Source organism: Oncorhynchus kisutch, linkage group LG8 (assembly GCF_002021735.2).
Source record: "Oncorhynchus kisutch isolate 150728-3 linkage group LG8, Okis_V2, whole genome shotgun sequence".
NCBI classification, from domain to species: domain Eukaryota; kingdom Metazoa; phylum Chordata; class Actinopteri; order Salmoniformes; family Salmonidae; genus Oncorhynchus; species Oncorhynchus kisutch.
Genome location: NC_034181.2, coordinates 58,313,366 through 58,338,659, shown reverse-complemented (window position 1 = coordinate 58,338,659; position 25,294 = coordinate 58,313,366). Strand labels below are relative to the sequence as shown.

The 25,294-nt window shown below is 41.4% G+C and overlaps 1 protein-coding gene across 2 annotated transcripts in view; it reads right to left on the bottom strand.

Annotated features, from left to right (window-relative positions):
• Positions 1 to 25,294, bottom strand: part of LOC109895023 (cadherin-8-like) — an 87,826-nt gene that overhangs the window by 46,609 nt on the left and 15,923 nt on the right. For both annotated transcript variants that reach the window (XM_031830737.1, XM_031830736.1), the window contains exon 3: positions 2,666 to 2,960. In XM_031830737.1, coding sequence (XP_031686597.1) covers positions 2,666 to 2,960 — 295 coding nt within the window. The remainder of the gene's footprint in view (positions 1 to 2,665; positions 2,961 to 25,294) is intronic.

Here is a 25,294-nt window from a genome sequence, read left to right as displayed (position 1 = left end):
TCAGAACGTGACATATTTGGTGCTTGTTTGATTGTTTATTTGCCCACACTCAAAGGTTAATATGAAGATGTAAGCAATATTAATATGACAAACACCCCAACAACTTCCCATTTGAGATAATGTTGAATGTTTTTTTTTTTTAATACTCTAATGTCCTCTTAGAATGAGATCATTAAGTGTTACAGTCAGGGAACAAGATCAGAGTAAGATAAGAGGAACATCTCCTGTAGGTTGAATGCACATCACCAAGGAAGTAAGTAAAATAAATGTCATGACATGTACTCTGCACTCTTTCATCTTCAATGGAGAATGTTTATAAGGGCACAAGGCGAGACCCAAATGCAGACACAGGAGGCTTGAGCGCCGATATTTATTACACCAAAAGGGGTAGGCAAAAGACAGGTCGGGGACAGGCGAGAGTTCATAAACCAGGTCCAAACAGTACCAGGGGATAGGCAGGCTCGAGGTCAGGACAGACAGGGGTTCAGTGAACAGGTCCGAGTCCAAACAGTACAAGGGGATAGGCAGGCTCGAAGTCAGAACAGGCAGAATGGTCAGGCAGACGGATTCGGCGTCAGAACAGGCAAGGGTCAAAACCAGGAGGGCTAAGAAAAAACAGAAACTGGGAAAAATAGGAGCTAGGAGAAACGCTGGTTGACTTGGCAAAACAAGACAAACTGGCACAGAGAGACAGGGAACACGGGGATAAATACACCGGGGACTAATGGGGAAAACAGGAGACACCTGGAGGTGGGTGGAGACAATCACCAAGAAAGGTGAAACAGATCAGGGATTGACAATGTCAGTACACCAATAAACAAAACCCAAACTGTAAATGGCTTTATTTGATTTGTTTTTCAATAAATGACATAACATGAAGTGAACAAAGCCACGTTTCTTATCCAGCTCACCTTCAGAAAGAACAAGGCATTCTCAGGCATGTTCTATTAACCTTTGTGCTCACCTGCACACTGGAAACATGAAGCCCTTACAAGCACATGTCACATATATATTTTTCTAGCGGTAACTGCCTGCCAAGGTAGTGATGACACACTGAGGCATTGTCAAGCCTGTGTTTCAATGTGTACTATGAGAGGCATGTCAGCCCAAACATGTTAAAAGCTCACCTTTGTTTGTTAAAGCTCCATATAACAGCTACCGGTTATTGAATTTACTTCAAGCCCTTTTTAATAGTTTTGAGTTACATGTTTTTGTCAGAAATCCAACAGTCTATGTTCATAAGAGTTTCTTTTCCTCTGTTTTCGCAGTAGACGTTATTGGAATTTTAAAGCACAATTAGAAAATAGAGTATGAGTGAGTTCTGCATGAAATCTTATTTTAGTGTGACAGAAATGAAACACAAATGATTGATGAATATGAGACGGGAGATGAAAAAAGACTCCAATGTTTGTTTGTGTCTTTATGTCCAGAGCTTTTGATAACGCCACAACACATAAAAACTTAACAAGACCAAAACAAGTCCTTTCAAAAAGCCTTTCAAGCTAACAAGAGAACATTGGTGAATGTTTAATTAATCAGCAGTGACAAAGCAACCATCACAAAAGCCACCAACTTCAATTTTTATATTGCATTCCCTTTGCCAAATCCCAGTCTCTGCAGTCAACTAGCACTTTGCTTTTCACCCCACTACTAACAATTCCATTCACTTCACTGTCAAAACCCTTGGATAAATACAATGAGCATTTCAATTGAGAACAACACACTAAGAGAAAACTGCAATGTTGGTGGCTGCAATATGTGTTTGCAGTCATAGTAAAATCATATCTGACTTATGTCAGCATCATGATAGGGAACAACAGTACCCAACAAATAACCACACCACTATATGCCTCTTTCTGAAGGCAGCATGTCAAAAAGATGAAGAGATGCATCCTGCTCTCCCACTTGTTTCTGATTTTCTACAAAATACTCACAGTTAGGTAACCATTCCAAGGTCAGTACTGAGACCCTCGAAATACATGAGCCGATTCATTTTCAGGTACTGCTAACTTTGTGTGCTATATTTGAAATGTGTGGTCAGGCACCGCTAATTTGAATGCTTGGCTGAAATAAATATGTGAATATATGAATATATTAACATACTGTTACATACAAAAGGTTTTGTAGTGGTTATATACAATATTGTTAAGTAATATGTCAAACGTTGTGTTGAAAGCATATATGCTATCCCCTTGCAGGAATTGTTACTACTCAACACTGAAGACCATACTTAATATTAGGGTCGGCAAGTAGCCTGGTGGTTAGAGCATTGGACTAGTAACCGAAAGGTTGCAAGATCGATTCCCCGTCCTGACAAAGTAAACATTTGTCGTTCTACCCTGAACAAGGCAGTTAACCCACTGCTACTACGCTGTCATTGGAAATAAGAACGTGTTCTTAACTGACTCCCCTAGTTAAATGAAGGTTAAATAATAATATGACAACATGGAATTCATGATGGTAACATGCAATTGAAAAGTCAGGCAAAAAGTGTGTATTCCAATGATGACCAATGTTATCAAAACAGAAATGTGGGTATTACATATCACGACAGTTACCCAAATACCCTACAATTACACGTAAATAAAGGTTATATTTTCAAATGATGTAGAGGTGAGTTTGTATGCCCGCAGAAAGAGAAGTTGAAGGCCTTCACTTGACTTACCCACTTGAGACGTCTCTGGGACAGAGGCCCGGTAGGGGCCTTCAACGAACTGTGGCGGATTGTCGTTGATATCCTGCACCTTTATGATGAACTCTGAGGGCGGTTCCAGGGGTTGATCGGTGTCTCTGTTCGTGACTTGTGCTGTAAGCGTGTACTCTGCCTTCTCCTCTCTGTCCAGTCTCTTCATGGCGTGAATGTCTCCCGTAATCTCGTTGATGGCAAAGATGGTACCCGCCCCCTCGCCAGCCAGGACATACTTTATTGGTGTGCTGCCAACATCCAAATCTGTGTGTAGCTGGAAAAAAAAGGAATGAATTGGTAAGCGTCACAATTTATTCTTATATCACTGGCATAATCTTTTAAGTTAATTGATAAGAGTTTTATGAATGTTGAAAACCAATGTTGGCGCGACTGGGGTAGTTATAAATGTTTTTTCGTACACTGAGAACAAAGTTTATGGTGAACTGATACACTATAGAAAGTGGGTCATGTCTACCTTATTATCTTATCATGAGGCACAGTATACAAATAGTAATGCCAGTACACATTAGTGCGAATAACACTCTATGGCCAGAGTTTTTTTTTCTTTCAAAACAACCTCAAACACTTTCATTTCCTATAAATCTGTGGTGTAAAGTACTGAAGTAAAAATACTTTACAGTACTACTTAAGTCATTTTTGGGCGTATCTGTACTTTACATGACTACTTCTATTATTGACAACTTATAGTTTTACTCCACTACGTTCCTAAAGAAAATATGTACTTTTTACTTAATATATTTTATCTGACACCCAAATGTACTATTTAAATTTTGAATGCTTAGCAGGACAGGAAAAGTGTCTAATTCACAGAATTATCAAGAGCACATCTCTAGCCGTCCCTAATGCATCTGATCTGGCGGACTCACGAAACACAAATGCTTTGTTTGTAAATTATGTCTGAGTGTTGGAGTGTGCTCCTGGATATCCATACATTCATAAAACAAGAAAATCTTGCCATCTGGTTTGATTAACATTTACTTGAACTTTTGATACATAAGTATATTTTAGAAGTTACATTTACTTTTGATACTTAAGTATATTTAAAACCAAATACTCTCAGACTTTTACTCAGGGAGTATTTTACTGGGTGACTTTCACTCTTACTTGAGTCATTTTCTATTAATGGTGTCTTTACTTTTACTCAAGTATGAGATTTGAGTACTTTTTCCCATCACTGCCTATGTATAGAGTCACCTGTCAAGGTCTTTGACACTGCCATCTGGCAAGCGAGCACACATTGTGTGAACATTAGCGGATTCAAGTACAGACACCCCTTTTCATGTTTAAAACGACTAAAGAGATTCATAGGGAATAAGATGATAAGAGAACTGGAGCTCCAAGGTAAGAGACAGTTGGAGGTTTTTTTCTTCTTCCTCAAATGAGGAACGGATATGGCTGGTTTTATTCTATCCATATATTAGGAACTTGATCCCAAAGGTAAGTAACTAAGGATTGCAGGGGGGATCTTAAAGTAGAACATTTGCAAATTGGACAATGTTCAGCATTGGTCTGAAACATGGCCAGAAGAGGTCCTCTTTCTAATTTGTATTTTTGTAAAGATCTTGCGCCAGAACATCCTATTCAGCAACTTCCATTTCATTTTCTGCCCTGAAATTTGCCAGAGGTATTCCTTTGAGACCATGTTTGGGGACAGAGTAACAAGGTAAAATGTGTGTACAGAAATCCAGACCTCTATAAAGCCTCCACGATTGTTTTATAAACCTGTTTTTATGCATATACTGTCTCAAAGGTGCTGTTCACAGACACTGACAAAGCATATTCACTTAAATTGTCACACCTTGCACTTTTGTTTTCCTAATTGTGCCATCATTTCACATGAAAGATGTGGCTCATTAACACAACAGCTTCACAACATTCCACACACTACGAAGCCCCTTAAATGAGCCCAAATGAATGCATGTCGGTTTACTTGGAGGCTGTGTGTGTGTGTGTGTGTGTGTGTGTGTGTGTGTGTGTGTGTGTGTGTGTGTTAAAATACAAAGCCAGCAAAGAAGAACCATACATGGTACGAAGTCTTCTTAGTATAATTGTATCAATTATTCTAATCATGGAACAAAAATAAATATCAACCCCCCCCCCCCCCCCCCCCCTCCCCCCCTCATAGTACAGTGCCTTGCGAAAGTATTCGGCCCCCTTGAACTTTGCGACCTTTTGCTACATTTCAGGCTTCAAACATAAAGATATAAAACTGTATTTTTTTGTGAAGAATCAACAACAAGTGGGACACAATCATGAAGTGGAACGACATTTATTGGATATTTCAAACTTTTTTAACAAATCAAAAACTGAAAAATTGGGCGTGCAAAATTATTCAGCCCCCTTAAGTTAATACTTTGTAGCGCCACCTTTTGCTGCGATTACAGCTGTAAGTCGCTTGGGGTATGTCTCTATCAGTTTTGCACATCGAGAGACTGACATTTTCCCCAATTCCTCCTTGCAAAACAGCTCGAGCTCAGTGAGGTTGGATGGAGAGCATTTGTGAACAGCAGTTTTCAGTTCTTTCCACAGATTCTCGATTGGATTCAGGTCTGGACTTTGACTTGGCCATTCTAACACCTGGATATGTTTATTTTTGAACCATTCCATTGTAGATTTTGCTTTATGTTTTGGATCATTGTCTTGTTGGAAGACAAATCTCCGTCCCAGTCTCAGGTCTTTTGCAGACTCCATCAGGTTTTCTTCCAGAATGGTACTGTATTTGGCTCCATCCATCTTCCCATCAATTTTAACCATCTTCCCTGTCCCTGCTGAAGAAAATCAGGCCCAAACCATGATGCTGCCACCACCATGTTTGACAGTGGGGATGGTGTGTTCAGGGTGATGAGCTGTGTTTCTTTTACGCCAAACATAACGTTTTGCATTGTTGCCAAAAAGTTCAATTTTGGTTTCATCTGACCAGAGCACCTTCTTCCACATGTTTGGTGTGTCTCCCAGGTGGCTTGTGGCAAACTTTAAACAACACTTTTTATGGATATCTTTAAGAAATGGCTTTCTTCTTGCCACTCTTCCATAAAGGCCAGATTTGTGCAATATATGACTGATTGTTGTCCTATGGACAGAGTCTCCCACCTCAGCTGTAGATCTCTGCAGTTCATCCAGAGTGATCATGGGCCTCTTGGCTGCATCTCTGATCAGTCTTCTCCTTGTATGAGCTGAAAGTTTAGAGGGACGGCCAGGTCTTGGTAGATTTGCAGTGGTCTGATACTCCTTCCATTTCAATATTATCGCTTGCACAGTGCTCCTTGGGATGTTTAAAGCTTGGGAAATCTTTTTGTATCCAAATCCGACATTAAACTTCTTCACAACAGTATCTCGGACCTGCCTGGTGTGTTCCTTGTTCTTCATGATGCTCTCTGCGCTTTTAACGTACCTCTGAGACTATCACAGTGCAGGTGCATTTATACGGAGACTTGATTACACACAGGTGGATTGTATTTATCATCATTAGTCATTTAGGTCAACATTGGATCATTCAGAGATCCTCACTGAACTTCTGGAGAGAGTTTGCTGCACTGAAAGTAAAGGGGCTGAATAATTTTGCACGCCCAATTTTTCAGTTTTTGATTTGTTAAAAAAGTTTGAAATATCCAATAAATGTCGTTCCACTTCATGATTGTGTCCCACTTGTTGATTCTTCACAAAAAAATACAGTTTTATATCTTTATGTTTGAAGCCTGAAATGTGTCAAAAGTTCGCAAAGTTCAAGAGGGCCGAATACTTTCGCAAGGCACTGTCTGTATGGACAGTAAACTGTGAGAAACCCATTCTCACCAGAATGTTTCTAGATACAGTGCATACTGTCCAGTGTAAATGGTACCTCTTTCCCTCTCGTAGGATGATCTTTTCACCACAACCTTAACCTTTTAACCTTAACCGTTTTGTGTTCATTAAAACTGTTCTGTCCACATTCGCAATTGCAACAATAACGTTATATGGTACAGACACTCAACCACTCAAACCCTCAAACTGCACTTTGAGTTAAATAAAGTTTAAACCAAAAATAATAATAAAAAAGACTAAGTCTGCACTAAATAAGCATAAGTAGATTAACGACTGGAAAATAACCCAATAGCAATGTCACAACCGCAGCCTTGCATGATAAGGAAAACTGCTCACATATCCGGACTTCCCATCATGCATCTATGTATCTATGTTTATTAGAAACCCCTCTACATGTAAGAACTCAGACATCATGCTTATTGGCCTGCGTTATAGTTCACTGCTTCATTGTGAATCCCAATGAACAATGAGGGGAATCAGACCCCCTTCCCACTGTACCCTCAATCACTGCCACATGTGGCTGCTTTACTGTCAAGCTCAGGAGAAAACATGCCACTCCATACTCAAGATGAGCTTTCATAGCAGTCGGTGGAACAATAGTGCATTCTAATGAGGAATATTTCATTCCCCTCGGCCTCAGGCTCCACACTTAAGTGTAGCGTTAAGCCCTACATGGCGAATTAATGATTTTGCTCCTTGTCAGGGCAAGTGGTGGAGAGGGCATGTGCTACTCCTCTCTGCAGGGTGAGGGAGTGTGAGGGAGAGGGGGCCCTGTCACCCTGTAAGGCTGGGTGTCAGCTGGCGTCTAGCATGTCAGAGCAGTTCCCCATCTGAATCTCATCGCAAGGCTCAATTAGCCAGGGTTTCTTTGTGCAGTTCGCCCTGGAAGCTTAAATCCTTATATGCTGATTTGTGTGGTGAAATTCATCCTAAAATACTTGCTTTTTACATCCTAAGAAATTTGGATGTGGGCTATCTGTGTGTGGTTCACAAACTGACATGAAAAGCAACATATGAGCAAGTATGATCAGACTGAAACCCTGTTTACAACTGATAAGATAATGAGAATGACTATTTCCTATACGTTCTTATTTGATTAGATCACAGATCACTGCACCTGTACGTAGCCCATCTGTAAATAGCCCATCCAACTACCTCATCCCCATAGTGTATTTATGTTTTGCTCCTTTGCACCCCAGTATCTCTACTTGCACATGCATCTTCTGCACATCTATCACGCCAGTGTTTAATTGCTAAATTGTAATTTTTCCGCCACTATGGCCTATTTATTGCCTTATCTCCTTTATCTTACTTCATTTGCACACACTGTATATAGACTGTTATATTGTGTTATTGACTGTATGTTTGTTTATTCCATGTGTAACTCTGTGTTGTTGTTTGTGTCGCACTGATTTGCTTTATCTTGGCCAGGTCGCAGTTGTAAACTTGTTCTCAACTGGCCTACCTGGTTAAATAAAGGTTAAATAAATAAAAAATTAAATACATAAGATATCCCTATTTGGTGAAAGACCAAGTACATATTATGGCAAGAGCAGATTAAATGAGCAAATAGAAACGACAGTCCATCATTATTTTAAGACATGAAGGTCAGTCATTCCAGAAAATGTCAAGAACTTTTAAAGTTTCTTCAAGTGCTGTTTCAAAAAACATCAAGTGCTATGGTGAAACTGTCTCTCATGAAGGACCGCCACAGCAAAGGAAGACCCAGAGTTAGCTCTGCTGCAGAGGATAAGTTAAGTTAACTGCACCTCAGATTGCAGCCCAAATACAGTAAATGCTTCACAGAGTTCAAGTAACAGACACATCTCAACATCAACTGTTCAGAGGAGACGGCGTGAAACAGGCCTTCATGGTTGAATTGCTGCAAAGAAACCACTACTGAAGGACACCATTAATAAGATGAGACTTGTTTGGGCCAACAAACACGAGCAATGGACATTAGACTGGTGGAAATCTGATGAGTTTAAATTTGAGATTTTTGGTTGATCTCTGCATGTGTGGTTCCCACCGTGAAGCATGGAGGAAGAGGTGTGATGGTGTGGGGTGCTTTGCTGGTGACACTGTCAGTGATTTATTTAGAATTCAAGGCACAACCAGCATGGCTACCACAGCATTCTGCAGTGATGCGCCATCCCATCTGCTTTGCACTTAGTTGGACTATCATTTGTTTTTCAACAGGACAAAGCATACCTCCAGGCTGTGTAAGGGCTATTCGGCCAAGAAGAGTGATGGAGTGCTGCATCAGATGACCTGGCCTCCACAATCACTCAACCTCAACCCAATTGAGATGGTTTGGGATGTGTTAGACCGCAGAGTGAAGGAAAAGCAGCCAACAAGTGCTCAGCATATGTGGGAACTCCTTCAAGACTGTTGGAAAAGCATTCCTCATGAAGCTGGTTGAGAGAATGCCAAGAGTGTGCAAAGCTGTCATCAGGGCAAAGGGTTGCTGCTTTGAAGAATCTAAAATATTAAATATATTTTGATTTTTAACACTTTTTTGGTTACTACATGATTCAATATGCGTTATTTCATAGTTTTGATGTCTTCACTATTATTCTACAATGTAAAAAATAGTAAAAATAGAGAAAAACCATTGAATGAGTAGGTGTTTCCAAACTTTTGACTGGTACTGTATATATAAAGCATATTCCACTTTACCTTAAGGCTACGCTAAGGAATTACTTACTGTAGTTACTTGATTCTGAGCAAGAAATCTACCAATTTATACAGACAGTTTTTCATTAGAAGATTTAATTAGTTAATTACACCTACATGAATAATCTGTAATTCTAAATATTGCAATAACATTTGAATATAAGGAACAGATGGCTCGATGCATGATATATGATACACTTAGCTATTCTTGGGGACAATTTTCCCTGCAGTCCATCCCATGAAAGTACCATTTTAATCAAATCTGCCAAAAATGTCCTCAGTGAGAACCACACTACTCCAACAATGAGAGTTACAATAAATAAAGTCAGATCCACTGTCTTGAATGGTGCAACCTCTCAAAGCAGAACCCTATTGAGGAGGAGAAGAGGAAGAAATGGCAACCGTTGTGTTATTGTTGGGCCAGACTATTGCTTCTCAAGATTAATTCAAAGGCAAAAGGATCACAGAGCAAATAATTTGGCTACCTTTAGTCTAAGAGGCCAATGCAATTAGATGTACTCATCCATGAAAATATGTTGTTTGTGAGTGTGTATGTGTGTGTGTGTGTGTGTGTGTGTGTGTGTGTGTGTGTGTGTGTGTGTGTGTGTGTGTGTGTGTGTGTGTGTGTGTGGTGCGTGTGTGGTGTGTGAGGAGTTTGTAGTGTGTGTGTGTGTGTGTGTGTGTGTGTGTGTGCATGCATGCGTCCGTGTGTGTGTGTGCATTCGTGAGGAGTTTGTAGTGTGTGTGTGTGTGTGTGTGTGTGTGTGTGTGTGTGTGTGTGTGTGTGTGTGTGTGTGTGTGTGTGTGTGTGTGTGTGAGAGGAGGGTGTATTTCAGGCTGCCTGCTGAGAGAAACTTGGAAATGGAAAATGATTTTGCAGTACACTTTAAAGGCCTTACACGCTATAGTGAGGGAATAACCTTTGGTACGTAAGAAACTATCCCTATTGTGTCATTCCCACTGTTCATTTAATTTGTTACAATTTCCCAACCTGAGCCAATCAATCTGCTATTGACGCCTTCACACGTGTAAAGTCAAGTCAATGCACTTGACGCAATGAGTATATCTATCCATTGTATCGCCATTCCATATGCATTCTCTGAGATTCTGTGTAACAAGGTCTTAGCCCGGGCAGAAACCTCTGCATTATGTAGAGTGCAGAGACAAAGGAGCCGCAGCAGTAAAAATTCATTAGGAGATGGATGCTGTGCGGTCTGTTAAACGGGGGTAGGTTTTTAGCTTTAACCTCCTCCACAGTATGATTAGCCTACCTATGAGCCTAAATATACACACCACAGGCTAGGGGAGAAGCCAGGGGAGAAGCCAGAACCAAACAACAATAATCAAGGAGCAAATTGTTTTCTTTTTTCCACGCAGCTGACCTACTCAAATCAGAATGAGATTGATTTCGCAAGGTACAGATGGAACCTGTTGCAAGTGTAATTTGATGCATCATTTCGTTATGATGGATTGTTATTGTTGTCCAGATGGCGCTGCTTGGGTTTCTAATTCATATTTCAACCATCTTTAGTTTTTTAAATATTAAACAACTGAATGAATTAGTTAGAAGATAGAAGATAGGCATCTCATTCTCCAGTACAACATGCAATGTGATCTTGTAAATGACACCACTGCAAAGCAACACATTTTTAAGGGTTGAGTGCTTATCGGAGTCCAAAAACGAATACGCATCCACACACCAGTGTTCTTGAATATTGGACCGTTAACTTGAATACTTTTCAAATTCTTGCACGTCTCAAGCCATTTCCCCAACCGTCGCCATGTCGGTTAGGAATGTTGGGGAGGTGCACGGTCGCGGCTGTGTGTCTAAGCGAATGGTGGTTGCAAAGTCAGATGGATTTGTCACAATGGACCACAGGGCAAACCACAGCTTTGGATTCTGAATTGCCCTTTAGACAATGGAGCTGCTGTTCTTCATGTTGGAGTGTTGAGTAGAAACGTAGCTGTGGCCTACTGTAATTTACAGAGTATTATACAGGATTTTTTGTTCTGTAACTTTCTCACCAAAAATGGTCAACAGTTAAACACACTATTATTACGTGTGTCAATTAAACTCAGAAAACTATGTTTTAAATGCTCTTTACCCCCATGTTCTGTACAATGAGTCATGTCATACATTACCAACCACTAAGAGAGACATGCAGTGCAACAACTTTTATTTAGGGCTCCCTCCCACGGGGGGAGAAAAAAAAAGAGTCAGAACATTGCGCAACATTTCAATAATGGAAGAACAGACTTTTGAGTCCTTGACCAGGCGTCATGGACAACTTGAGTTAAAGAGTTTTCTCTGTCGGGAATAAATTGTAAGTGTGTCCTACTGAAAAAAAGTAATCCACAAGTGCACTAAAAACATGTATCTGTACCCTGTGGCGGGCTAGCAGGAATATTAAACTAAGTACGCCAATCCAGCAATAAACACACAGCAACACCTGGATTTCATATAGAAACAAGGCTTGCGTATCTCTCCATTGGGATATTTCATGTACAGGTATCAGAGAGAAATGTATCTACAGGCATGTAATACATCTAGAAACATTGCTGTTATTGGTTAGATTTATATCCCCCGCCCCCCTTAATTAAGAAGCTTAGCTTTTCGACTCTCATTAGATATGCAAATAACAGCATCGTTTTATGTTCTTGGATGGAAAACAAAAAAAAGGGATGCTTTGCTGTAGCGGAAAACAGTTAAGCAGTGCTCTTCACAGCAGCAGCTGGCAACTCCCTTCAGATAGCTAGGGGATGGAAAAGGTCCCTCGATTAGGTAGCACCGTCAACGCAGGTCGTCGAGTTGGAACGTGGGATTACACCAACCTGTGTTGGAAGACATCACGTCACTTCCGTGTGGACGGCCGCTTACAGGCTGAAGCACTGTCTGCGTGAGTCATGCTTGTGTGCGTGTGTTTCACACTGCTGAGAAGAAGGGACCATTGACCAGGGAGAGAAACATCACCATACCCTCCCACAGACAGCAGTTTTTTTTTTGGAGAAACTCAGCCATCTAAGTACATTATCGTTGTAGCTCTGAGACACAGTTCAGGACCTATCCAAAATTACATAACTTTATCCCAATGCAAAACGGCTGACCTTTTACATCACACTGCACCACTCAAAAGAATGCAGCAAAATAACAGACAAGGTCCTGAACATTCATATAAAGTGCTCCCATTTTAGTCCAGCACTTCAGTCGAGATCATTTCAACTAAATATTGTTATATGCTACAGAAAGAGAGCAATTTCTTCCTCCCTACGGTGCCGAAGAACGTAGAAATTGCTTCATGTAACTCATCTCCCTAGCTACCTCACTTCATTTTAAAGTTATCTGCTTTTCTCTCCCCATCAAATCTGGGAAATATCTTAGTCTGTTTAAAAGGTTACCCAGGAAAAAAGAAGAAAACGGGTTAGGTCTTTGGGGTATTGTAAATGTAAGAACGAGCAGGTAAATTAGGAGTTATTTTTATAACTAGTTACTGTCAGGGATGGTGTCCTCAGTTCTGGGAATGTGCAGATGACAGCTGGTAAATAGGAAAAAGTCGAGCCTTTTACTGTAATTAAATTCAGTTCCATAGTGAAAGAGACAGGAGTCAAAACTGACTTTTTGAATTGTTCATGTGTCTTTTTTTCTCTCTCTCTTTCTGGAATTGCCCATAAGGTAACGTCAACAGAGATTTCACGGCACACTGCTGGTACATCAGCCAGGCTCAGGGTCCCCTTACCTGTGATTTACATTAGAGTTGAGCCACAAAGGGATTTTCCTTGCCACTGACAGGACAACACTCCAGGGCTCCAGAGTTACACACCCGAACAATGCTGTTCGGCCACAATGCATAGAGCTGTTTTTACCACCAAGAGAGACAGTCTACATGACTGCAATTAGCCATTTTATTTACTACAGTATTAAATAACTTAGATATGATCTGCTGAAAGTACCCTATGAAACAGAGCTTGTCTAGTAATGTTATCTTGGGATAAAGTACAGTACAGTACATTTCAGAAGATACATGCATTACCGTTTTACCTATTCATGGAAATACATTACCAAACGTAATGTGGACACCCCTTCAAATGAGTGGATTCGGCTATTTCAGCCACACCCGTTGCTGACGTGTATAATATCGAACGCACAGCCATAGACGAACATTGGCAGTAGAATGGTTCATACTGAAGAGCTCAGAGACTTTCAGCGTGGCACCGTCATAGGATTCCACCTTTCCAACATGTCAGTTTGTCAAATTTGTGCCCTGCTAGATCTGCCCGGTCAACTGTCAGTGCTGTTATTGTGAAGTGGAAACGTCTAGGAGCAACAACGGCTCAGCCACAAAGTGGTAGGTCACACAAGCTCACAGAACGGGACCATCGAGTGCTGAAGCACGTAGCGTATAAAAATAATTTGTCCATGGTTGCAACACTTATTACCAAGTTCCAAACTGCCTTTGGAAGCAACGTCAGCACAATAACTGTTTGTAGGGAGTTTCATGAAATGGGTTTCCATGGCCGAGCAGCCGCACACACGCCTCAGATCACCATGCGCAATGCCAAGCATCGGCTGGAGTGGTGTAACGCTCGCTGCCATCGGAGTCTAGAGCAGTGGAAACACGTTCTCTAGAGTGATGAATCATGCTTCACTATGGGTTTGGTAGATGCCAGGAGAATGCTACTTGCCCCGATGCATGGTGCCAACTGTAAAGTTTGGTGAAGGAGGAATAATGTTTTTCAGGGTTCGGGCAAGGCCCCTTAATTCCAGTGAAATGCTCTACCAAGATTATCCAGCATATAGCTTTGCCTACTACAGTTACTATGTTGGTCTACTGTACTTCAAACAATGTGTAGGCAGGTTGCTTAGGATTCAAACCTTCTCAAACAGCCTATCAACCTATCGACGTGACAATAGGCTAAAATACATCTATCAGAATAATAATTCCAGAAAAATTAAAGACTGTTCTAGGATAAATTTAACCAGTACACTTCTAGGGGACTTTACCCTCATGTTCTGTACAATGAGTCATGACATACATTACAGAGCACTAAGAGAGACATGCAGTGAAACAACCTTTATTTAGGGCTCCCTCCCACGGAAAAAAGTCAGACCATTGCGACTGCAGACGCCCACCTGTGCAACCTCTCAATAAATAACAAAAGAATAGACTTGGGTTTGGCGGATGCCAGGAGAACGCTACCTGCCCCAATGCATAGTGCCAACTGTAAAGTTTGGTGGAGGAGGAATAATGGTCTGTGAAGGGAAATCTTAACACTACAGCATACAATGACATTCTAGACGATTCTGTGCTTCCAACTTTGTGGCAACAGTTTGGGGGAGGCCCTTTCCTGTTTCAACATGACAATGCCACCATGCACAAAGTGAGCTCCATGCAGAAATGGTTTGGCGAGATCGGTGTGGAAGAACTTGACTGGCTTGCACAGAGCCCTGACCTAAACCCCATCGAAAACCTTTGGGATGAATTGGAACAGCGACTGTGTGCCAGGCCTAATCGCCCAACATCAATGCTCGACCTCACTAATGCTCTTGTGGCTGAATGGAAGCAAGTCCCCGCAGCAATGTTCCAACATCTAGTGGACAGCCTTCCCAGAAGAGTGGAGGCTGTTACAGCAGCAAAGGGGGACCAACTCCATATTAATGCCCATGATTTTGGAATGAGATGTTCGATGAGGAGATGTTCACATACGTTTGGACATGTTGTGTATATTTTACTACACTATGGAATCAGTGTAGTTACTTGAAAGCAGCAGTCTTTTACAGAGAAAACGTGTCAGAAAGCATGCCATAAGTCGTCCTAATCATATAAGAGAGCAGACCAATAGCCTACTGGAAGATACTGAAACAAATAGAGTCCTTCCTGGAATGATGGCTAGAACAGGAAGGGGGAGGGGGTTGTCTCTGTATGAGTGCCCCTCCCTATTACCCCTGACTGGGAGATGGATTCTGGCTGTCACACCTGCCTGACTCTGTTCCTGCCAGATGCGGAAGGGTCACAGGAAAAACACCCAAACACTCGTCAATCTCACCATTGTCCAATGCTTCTTTGTCTTCTATAACAGGTTCCAATATCCAAGTCGCTCCAGATGCTTACAAAAATGCTTACGTGCACAGAAATGGGGTGATGAAATCTACTGACCTGTAATACCTGTGCGGGAGGATAAAAAAACAAATATGGAGTTGTACATAGGGGGAGAGAAAAGAAGAGTTACATGCCATATCTTGATACATTTAGAGCAAATAAATGGAGATATAGAGATACTTCTTCCAAGACATTTTAAAGCCAGAAACGATCAATTCCAAGTATTTTAGGTCAAAAACCAGATCTTATTTGGGGCCTGTGTGGTCATAATCGACGAAGAACAGCGTTTCCTTGTGTGGTGTATAATTTGTCTAACATTGTTACTGCTGTAAAAAGGCTCTGCAACAATAAAACATGAAAATATTGCATTTTTCCCTCTCCCCACCCTTCAGTTCCCTCTCTTCCTTTTTAATTCTCTCAACTCCTAGCTCTCCTGGGGTTGAGAATAATGTACACAAGCACAACAGCAGAATTGAGAAGTGCTCGTGTTGTTTGTGCCTGGTGAAAGAAATCATCACAGCATGCATTTTTTTTCCCACACAGACTTAATTGCAGAGAATCAGAAAGTTGGAGAATTCCCCCAGTATGCAGATCCACTTTGATGCTGTCACTCACACTGTGGAGCTTTTGATTAGCCATTGTTCAAAACAGCCTGTTCATGACCATGCACGGTTACCAGGCGCCCGCCATTAAACTAACTTACAGTAACTTCATGCCTTCTCTAACTGGGGCACCAGCTAGACCTCAAACAGCTTGTTATTGGAGGGATCACAACATAATACTTATATTCAAGGGGCAAAGCTGGTAGAAAGAAAACTAGCAAACAAACAGGGATAATTCAGTCACATATGGGAAACCAATAGGTTTCTGGTGCCTACATGAGGCATAGCTTTAATACATGACATACAATAGATACAGTCAATTTAGTTGAAGTTACAATGGGGCAGATCTCCTCATATCCTATTCAGAAGATCAGAAGCCAATATATAAATTCCCCTGACAACAAATCAACAAATCCACGCACAAAATCTGCAGTGATTTGTTGAAAATGGATTGTTATTTTCGGAACTTGCTGTATATGGCAGATGGTGCTAGACTAACCTCGTCTTCGTAGCCACCACTCTATGTACCAGTGTGTGTGTGTGTGTGTGTGTGTGTGTGTGTGTGTGTGTGTGTGTGTGTGTGTGTGTGTGTGTGTGTGTGTGTGTGTGAGAGAGAGAGAAAGTGTGTTTGCGATAAAAAGAGAGGAAAAGAGAAAGCCCATGACACTTTCCTGCTAACACCTACTCCTCATGCTGTACAGAGGGAGTCCTTGCCTGAGGACAACCTTTACAGTGTCAGTGTCAGAGCAGACGGATTACTTGTTCTTCAGTGGCTTGCTAGTCCTCTCAGAAAGTGAAGTCACACTGCCTGGCATTCCCAGAGTTGCTTGCCAGAGTGCCTGGCCCGACCCAGCTCCCTGATTTACACACATCAGAGGGCTAGGTCAGTTGAGATCGTCACTTTACACTTTAACTGCCTGCAGAAGACTTCTCCCAGGCTAAGTGACTAACTCCACAAGATTGGATTCATATGCTAAAGGTCAGGACAGTAGATCATATGGCCTACATGGTCTGAGCCGGAAATGAATCCCAAGGCATCAGTAGCATGTTAAATGAAGCTATACCGAAATGTGTTTTATTCAACACTATTGTTAATTACTACCACAAAACGACAAGTGAATCGAGAAGGAAATTAACAAAAACTATTGTCTAATTAATGTGTTTTGGGGGATGGAATTTGTTTTTGCTATTTGGCATTCACATTTTAATGGGACACTTTTTGCTCATGGTGACAAATGGCTCATATCACAATGCTCCCTAAGAGGATACTTGTATTATTTGACAGATTCTATCTTCTATATTCAACACTTCCACAAATACAGAGGCATTTCCGCTCCAATTAAATATGCAAAGAACTGTAACTGTGCAAAGACACTATAATTAACAATATTGTATATTTTTTTGCTAAAAGGCTATATTTGTTTTCAGATATACTTTTCTGGTCATTGAACAACGACGACAAAAATATGATTTGTCCTGAGGCACTAATTGTATGCCTTCCATAACTTTCCCCACTAGTCATTAAATACATCAGTAGTTGTAACCAAAGCCAGACAATGATAATAAGCAGCTCACTAGTGTTTGTGCATCATAAGGATTGGGGTATAAACAGGAAAACAAAATCAGACATAAAACAAATGCTGCCCCAAGACAGAATGCAACAAACAGAATATTCAGACACAATGGATGGGGATAAAAATATCTTGCCTGGAGAATTCCAGATTTGCCAATATACAACAAGCACTCTATAAATCAAAGTTTGCCACCAATTTGCACTTGTTCAGATATCTGGGGGGAACTATGTTTGTTTATTTTCCCCTCAGAGTCTGGCAGTTAACCACTCGAAATTAAGCCTGTGACAAAACACAGAGATGTATTATATGGGAAAGCAGGCATGTCAGCTTTGGAGAACACCATTTATACTCATACATTATATTCTATTTACAAACCGCATTAACACCCATGGCAAAATCCCCCTCTCCCATAAATCTAGAGTATCCCTTCTCCTCCTAGCATCTAACGGGCCCACCGTTTTCAATTTCTGGAGCAAGAAAAGGACAGAGGTATAAAGCTCTTTCGACTGTTACATCTGTTCTACTTTATTACCAGTCTTTTGGGAAAAATCGGAGGGCAAGCTTTGCAGCCAGCGATCTGTTTACATTTTCTCTACAACACTGTATTGGAATTATAATTGTGTTCTATAGTGCCTTCTTTTGGTGCATAGGTCTGTTTAAAGGTCCTTTGGTCCAAGAGAAATGAAGAAAAATGAAACCCTTTTTGAGGGATTCGATTACTTGGTAGAAAGCGCAGCTGCACATATTTTTCTCTCTCTATCTTTCCTCGTGGTGCTACTCTCACGGGAAGGATGATATTAAAGGGGGAATAGGGCTGATGCAAACACATTGAAAATATTTCGCAATTAAGGCTGATGCAGACAAAGGAAATGTTATTATTGATGGAGGATTATGAACGGGATAATTACAGCGGATCTAATGTCCACAGTCACAATTCTAAGTGCCTGGCCAAAGTGATATTAATTGCTTATTGACTTTCGTGACTCCCAATGTTCAAGGTTACAGGGGGGTCATCGTGTTCAAGGTTACATGGTACATTTGGTTGGCTAGAGTTGCCTTGGAGTCCAGCCATCACCAGATTGGATATGTGGGCCTGGCAAACATGCCTTAGGACATTGGTGAATAAAACAAATATTATTTTGTGCGCATGTTATTGTCCCACATTTTAGTGTTGATTGTTCATAAAGATTGTATGCATGTTAGGAGGTGGAATATCTTCAGTTTAAAGTTTGACTTCACTTGTGAAACAGTGTTACCAACAAACGTTGGCCTGCAGTTGAAGGTGGACGGGATGCTGATAATGATGATGAGTCTCAACACGAGGTGAATCTGAAGCAGCACAAAGTTAATTATCCAGTCTTGATTGGCAGTGATCTCTCTCGCAACTCATGTCCACCTATTGATTAATCAGAGGTTTTCAACTTGGCCCCGTTTCCACCTCATGTTATAATTTCCTCCAAAATATGAGTCTGTCAATAAGTAATTACTTGCTTGGCAAGTTGCTATGCAAAATGTTAATCTGACAGTGGAAGATCCATATCAATTGTTCATTTACATATGCAAATGAATCTAGCAGGAGGAAAACCAACAACAGTGACATCGACACTTGAATGCGAGAGCTAAAAATCCAAGGTGCTGCAACAGAGAAAAACAATTGTCTGCAGAGTGAATTTGGAGAAATGTCAAAAGCCTGAAACTTATATCAGGGTGGAACAAATGTGTCCAGATTTGATGACTCTTGTAAGCGGTTCCGTATGTGTGCTGTGCATTAGTGGGAGATGGACTTTTAGCTGCTCCATTAGTCTTCCCCAGATAATGCAACACATTTTAGCCCCCCGTTTACTTAACATTCAGGATCCGGCCCCTCTATTTGCTCTAATCAACTGATAAGACGGAAGCCCTTTCTCCAACCCCTGGAGGGTGAAAACTGAACTCCTAATGGTCATTAGTAGTAATTATGTTCTGTAACTGGCACATCCAGCCCCTTTGCTGTGTTGATCCCATTCGGGCACAAGGGACCCAGATAGCTGATCCAAGGCACTTCTGGGCATGTCGTTATCTGCCAGGCCAACCTCAGCTTGTATGATAAAAGTCAAGTTAACTTTCCGGTATGATGAGACATACTGTGTTGTTTAGGCCAACGTGATTTGAGCAACACTGTTTCTTTTGTTTGGGAAAGTGTGCGGAGGTGTGTGTGGGTGTATATGGATAGATCAAGAGGAAAGATCTAGCACTGTATCACCATTGTATGAGCTAATTGTTGACAAAGGTATCCTGAAGACACAATAAGCTGGGCTAAGTCCAGGGCTGGGCATGTGACAATAACCTCAATCAGTTGACACAGCCTTTTTCAAAATGGATTCAGTGGAGTTGTGATTTCATGCAAACCGTTTCCCTCTCCTCTCTCAGATCAAGCGCCTCTGCCCTAATCCCAAGAGCCGAACCTGCAGAGTGTGATCCTTATCGACAAGTGCAAATCTAGTACAGACAGAGTGGGATTCAATTACATATGCACAGACCTTTTTTGGAATGCAGCATCCTTGCTACTAGTGATGCAACAAAGGATGGAATCTCCCTTCTATTCCATTGTAAATGTTTGATAATCCAATCCAAAAGACTCATCCCGATTCTTCAAAGGTCCGACCTTTCAGATGTGTTGACACGAACCTGTCGATGAGCAGGCTACCTTGCAATTAGTATCTCTCACTAAGTACATTGTTGAAAAGGTAATTGAATTCGTAGTTTAATGTCTGAACATCATCGCCATGATTAAATGAAAAGAACAGAAACTAACATGAATAATACAACAGCCATTGTCAGCTAGTCATAACCTCAGTGTTAATTGGCTTTGCCTTTATCCTACTTGATATTAATCAGATGCAGTGATAGAGCTGTATGATTACAACGCCCACAAGTTCTATTGTGCCCTTATTAATGAAACAAGACGAATATATGTAACTCAACAGCCCTTAAAGTGAACCTAAATCTAGGCAGAATGTGTCCCACTGAATATGCATCTTTAAGCAATAGCTTAATCGAAAGCCCTCGAAGAGAGGACGACATACGGGGGATCATCTTTGTATATACAAGACAACACGAGTGCGTTTCCTACCCGCCGGCTGTGACGAGGCAGGCCATTGTCAGAAAACTAATAAAGAGGCTCCCGTGTGTTGTAGTGCGGTAATTACACAGCCTGGGATATCAGTACGCTATTTATGAAAACATTGTGCATCAACAAAAAGAAAAGGTCATCAACATGGACACACCCCCAGCATTAGCATTTTCACAGCACACACACTGTGTATCTCCATAAATGGGAGATAAGAAAACATGACATTCTTTTCTTGAGTGCAAGAAAACATTGATAAACATGGCACATTTTAGCAGTGGGGATACAGGCTACTGGGATTCAGCAAACATCACCAGGCAGGGGACTACACAAATAGTGAGAAATACGGGGCTGTGTGGCAGCATCGATCCAGAGGTCGCAATCGGTTTGCTAGGTCATCCCCTATGAGTGAGTGTGATACATTTTAAGATCAATGAAGATATGAAGTGACGAAACTATCACAGCAACTGTACATACAGGTACTGCATCCCCAGGTATCTGTTCCTCATATGTCGATGATCAATAAACATCATACATCTACAATATTGGGGCAGCAGGTGGTTAGTTGTTAGAGCGTTGGGCCAGTACCCGAAAGGTTGCTTGATCGAATCCCCGAGCTGACAAAGGTAAAAATCTGTCGTTCTGCCCCTGAACAAGACAGTTAACCCACTGTTCGGAGGCCGTCATTGTAAATAAGAATGTGTTCTTAACTTACTTGCCTAGGTAAATAAAATAACAAAAATATGAGTAGTTCCAAGAAGATGTATCTGTAATAGACATTGGTCACGCTATTTAAATGATAATGCACATGAGGTGCATTATCATTTAGTTCCATTTCTCAATATGTGGTGGAGCAGGTGAACTCCTTGATGTTTGTTTTCAGTTCCAGGGTAACCAGATGAGCTCAGGATATGGGGGTCAAGATAAACATCAGTCCACATGGACAGTGATGTAGAATAATGTCAACGGACTTTAAACATATGAACATTTGATCATTGGACTCTCTACTATTGATAACAAAACTGTATGCTACAACGGTAAAGAATGAGGAAATTAAAAATTAAAAAACAATTTTCAGACTTTCACCATAAACTCAGCAAAAAAAGAAATGTCCTCTCACTGTCAACTGTGTTTATTTTCAGCAAACTTAACATGTGTAAATATTTGTATGAACATAACAAGATTCAACAACTGAGACATAAACTGAACAAGTTCCACAGACATGTGAATAATGTGTCCCTGAACAAAGGGGGAGTCAAAATAAAAAGTAACAGTCAGTATCTGGTGTGGCCACCAGCTGCATTAAGTACTGCAGTGCATCTCCTCCTCTCACTGTCAACTGTGTTTATTTTCAGCAAACTTAACATGTGTAAATATTTGTATGAACATAACAAGATTCAACAACTGAGACATAAACTGAACAAGTTCCACAGACATGTGAATAATGTGTCCCTGAACAAAGGGGGAGTCAAAATAAAAAGTAACAGTCAGTATCTGGTGTGGCCACCAGCTGCATTAAGTACTGCAGTGCATCTCCTCCTCATGGACTGCACCAGATTTGCCAGTTCTTGCTGTGAGATGTTACCCCACTCTTCCACCAAGGCACCTGCAAGTTCCCAGACATATCTGGGGGGAATGGCCCTCCGATCCAACAGTTCCCAGACTTGCTCAATGGGATTGAGATCCGGGCTCTTCGCTGGCAATGGCAGAACACTGACATTCCTGTCTTGCAGGAAATCACGCACAGAACTAGCAGTATGGCTGGTGTCTGATGAGGACCTGCCTTATAACAGACCTACAAGCCCTCAGTCCAGTCTCTCTCAGCCTATTGCGGACAGTCTGAGCACAGATGGAGGGATTGTGCGTTCCTGGTGTAACTCGGGAAGTTGATGTTGCCATCCTGTACCTGTCTCGCAGCTGTGATGTTCAGATATACCAATCCTGTGCAGGTGTTGTTACATGTGCTCTGCCACTGCGAAGACGATCAGCTGTCCATCTTGTCTCCCTGTAGCGCTGTTTTAGGCATCTCACAGTATGGACATTGCACTTTATTGCCCTGGCCACATCTGCAGTCCTCGTGCCTCCTTGCAGCATGCCTAAGGTGTGTTCAAGCAGATGAGCAGGGACCCTCGGCATCTTTCTTTTGGTGTTTTTCAGTCTTTAGAAAGGCCTCTTTAGTGTCCTAAGTTTCCAGAGCTGTGACCTTAATTGCCTGCAGTCTGTAAGCTGTTCCACAGGTGCATATTCATTAATTGTTTATGGTTCATTGAACAAGCATGGGAAACAGTGTTTAAACACTTTACAATGAAGATCTGTGCAGTTATTTGGATTTTTATAAATTATCTTTGAAAGACAGGGTCCTGAAAAAGGTCAGTTTCTTTTTTTGCTGAGTTTACATGTCCTTTTCAGTTGCATAACCAAACTGATGATATACCATTATAGCTATGCCCCAAGAACAATGCATTTCACTGTACGCTAAGTCATAGCTTTTCACACAATTGTTGGCTTACTCCTATTCCTCCCATCCCTCTTGCTTACTATCAGCCAAGGGCACATGTCTGAACAACACAATACAGCGAAGAGATGGATAATGGCATGTGTGTGTGTGTCTAAAACAGAAGCCCATTACCAACACAATTGGCAGCTAACAAAGAAAGCCATCGTTCTTTGAGCACAATTCCAAGACCCTACATGTTCAGTCCTGATTTCCATTAAGGATTCATGACTCATCTGGATATTATATTACAACGTTCTGAATTTATCATGCATGCACCCACCCCCCGGCCCCCCCACCCCCCATCCCCTCATCCAGAACTGAAAAATCTGCAACTATTGTGTATCCATAGGTTTCACACATTAAGCCTGCATTTCCACCACTACCTGCTAGTAGGGCCTTTCTAAATGCTGGACTTTTTCATTTGTAAGGCTTTGCTGTTGAGTCATGGACACGAGTATGAGTTTGTGTGTGCACTGGGTTGTTGAGAAAAGTCTGCTAGGTTGCCCTTTTAAGGTGTTTTATACTTTCAGCAATTATTTCAGCTATTTCTTTCTTCTCGCAAAAGGATCATTAAACAGAAATAATTCATTTGGGATAAAGGTCAGAGGCACAGTCTGTTGGCTGAGGCAGTTTCGCAGAGAAGTGCCTGGGCCATTGATTCTCCATGGATACTTTCTTTCACAATTTTTCCTGCTCAACTCACCATAATAGCGACAAAACAGTGATTAAGGTTAGCACCCTTTCTTCCTTTCCCTCTGCTATGATTATCATCATCTTCACTAGTGGAGATTGGTAAAGAAATGGCTCCTCAAGCAAATGTCAGCGCCATTGTTCATTTCATCTTTGTTGTTGTTTTGGATCATGAGGGTGAGATGCGAGGAGGAAGGGGGGTGGTTGCTGTCATCTTAAAAAATTCCAGAAATAGGCTTTCCACCCACCCCTTCCCATATTGTCTTCTTCCGGCAGCCCACGTGTACTCCTAGCTAACCATGAAGCCAAATGCACAATAACAACATCCATTCTTAACAAGATTACTTTGTAGTCCCAGTTTTGCTCCTGGGCTGTGTATGGGAGCAGAGGCACAGGGATAAGCTGTGATGCCTGCAGCTACTCAGGCTGAGGATGCCATCCATAGGAGAGGGATGGCGAGCTGAGCCAAACATCTACTGGCTCAAAGGGTTTCTTAGCTGCCCACGATCACTGCAAGAGGCCAATTAGTAGGTTTTAGATCATTATAATCGTAGATTTGAATAATTTGTAATTATGGCAAATTGATCCTGTCTGCCCAATGTTTAGCACATGTCTTGAACGAATATAGGCCCATATTACATTCACCCATAGAGGGTGACATAAAGGTCACGTCCCAACATGTCACCATAACGAGCTCTCTATAGTGGTACACATAGGGCGCATGTATAATATCCCCAGAATAATTGGGATTAGTTAACTGGTATATCTAGAAGACAATGAATGATGGAATGTCAATAAAAGACTGTGAGACTGAAAGCATTAAGCCTGTTAGGATTAAACAAATGGCTTTTTTTTGGTTTGGGGAAAAGCGAACAACCCAAAAAAGGGACGATTTAGCCAAAGCAATGTACAAGCAAAGCATTAGAGGTGAACTACTTCATTCCAATGATTAGTTTGAGCAGAGTTCACGGCACTTTGCCAGCCAACTCCGTTGAGCCGCTCAATGCACCAGCACCGCAACTTCAGATCGAGCCGAGGCCAGGACGCAGGAAGCAGAGCCGCCAGTCGCTAGAGGAGAGGTTAACACCACATATCAGCTCGCAAACACTGACATGGGAGCGCTAATCACTGCAAGCCTTTCCAAGGTTACATCACAAATACCCATTTATTAGGAATCTGCACTAAACCATGAAAATACCCATGCACTCACTAACTCAGCACCTTGGTGTGAACAATGGCAACCCTGTTATATCCTCAGGGTTTCTGTGGCAACAGACCTGGACACCGGATGCATATACTGTAATATTTGATGCATGTATAGGGAATTAGCCTATACATGACCTTAAGAGTATATCTCATAAGCGTCTGTATCACTGCGTCTGAGGGATTGTGCCTTCTCCTACCTCTGACGATAAATGTACGGCCAAAAGGTAACAATACCTGGAGAGAGGAAATGGAGTATGTGCACGTACTGTATGTGGATTTGAACATTATGTAAGGATAGAGGATTAACGCAGGCAACATCTCAGTGTTACTGCCATAA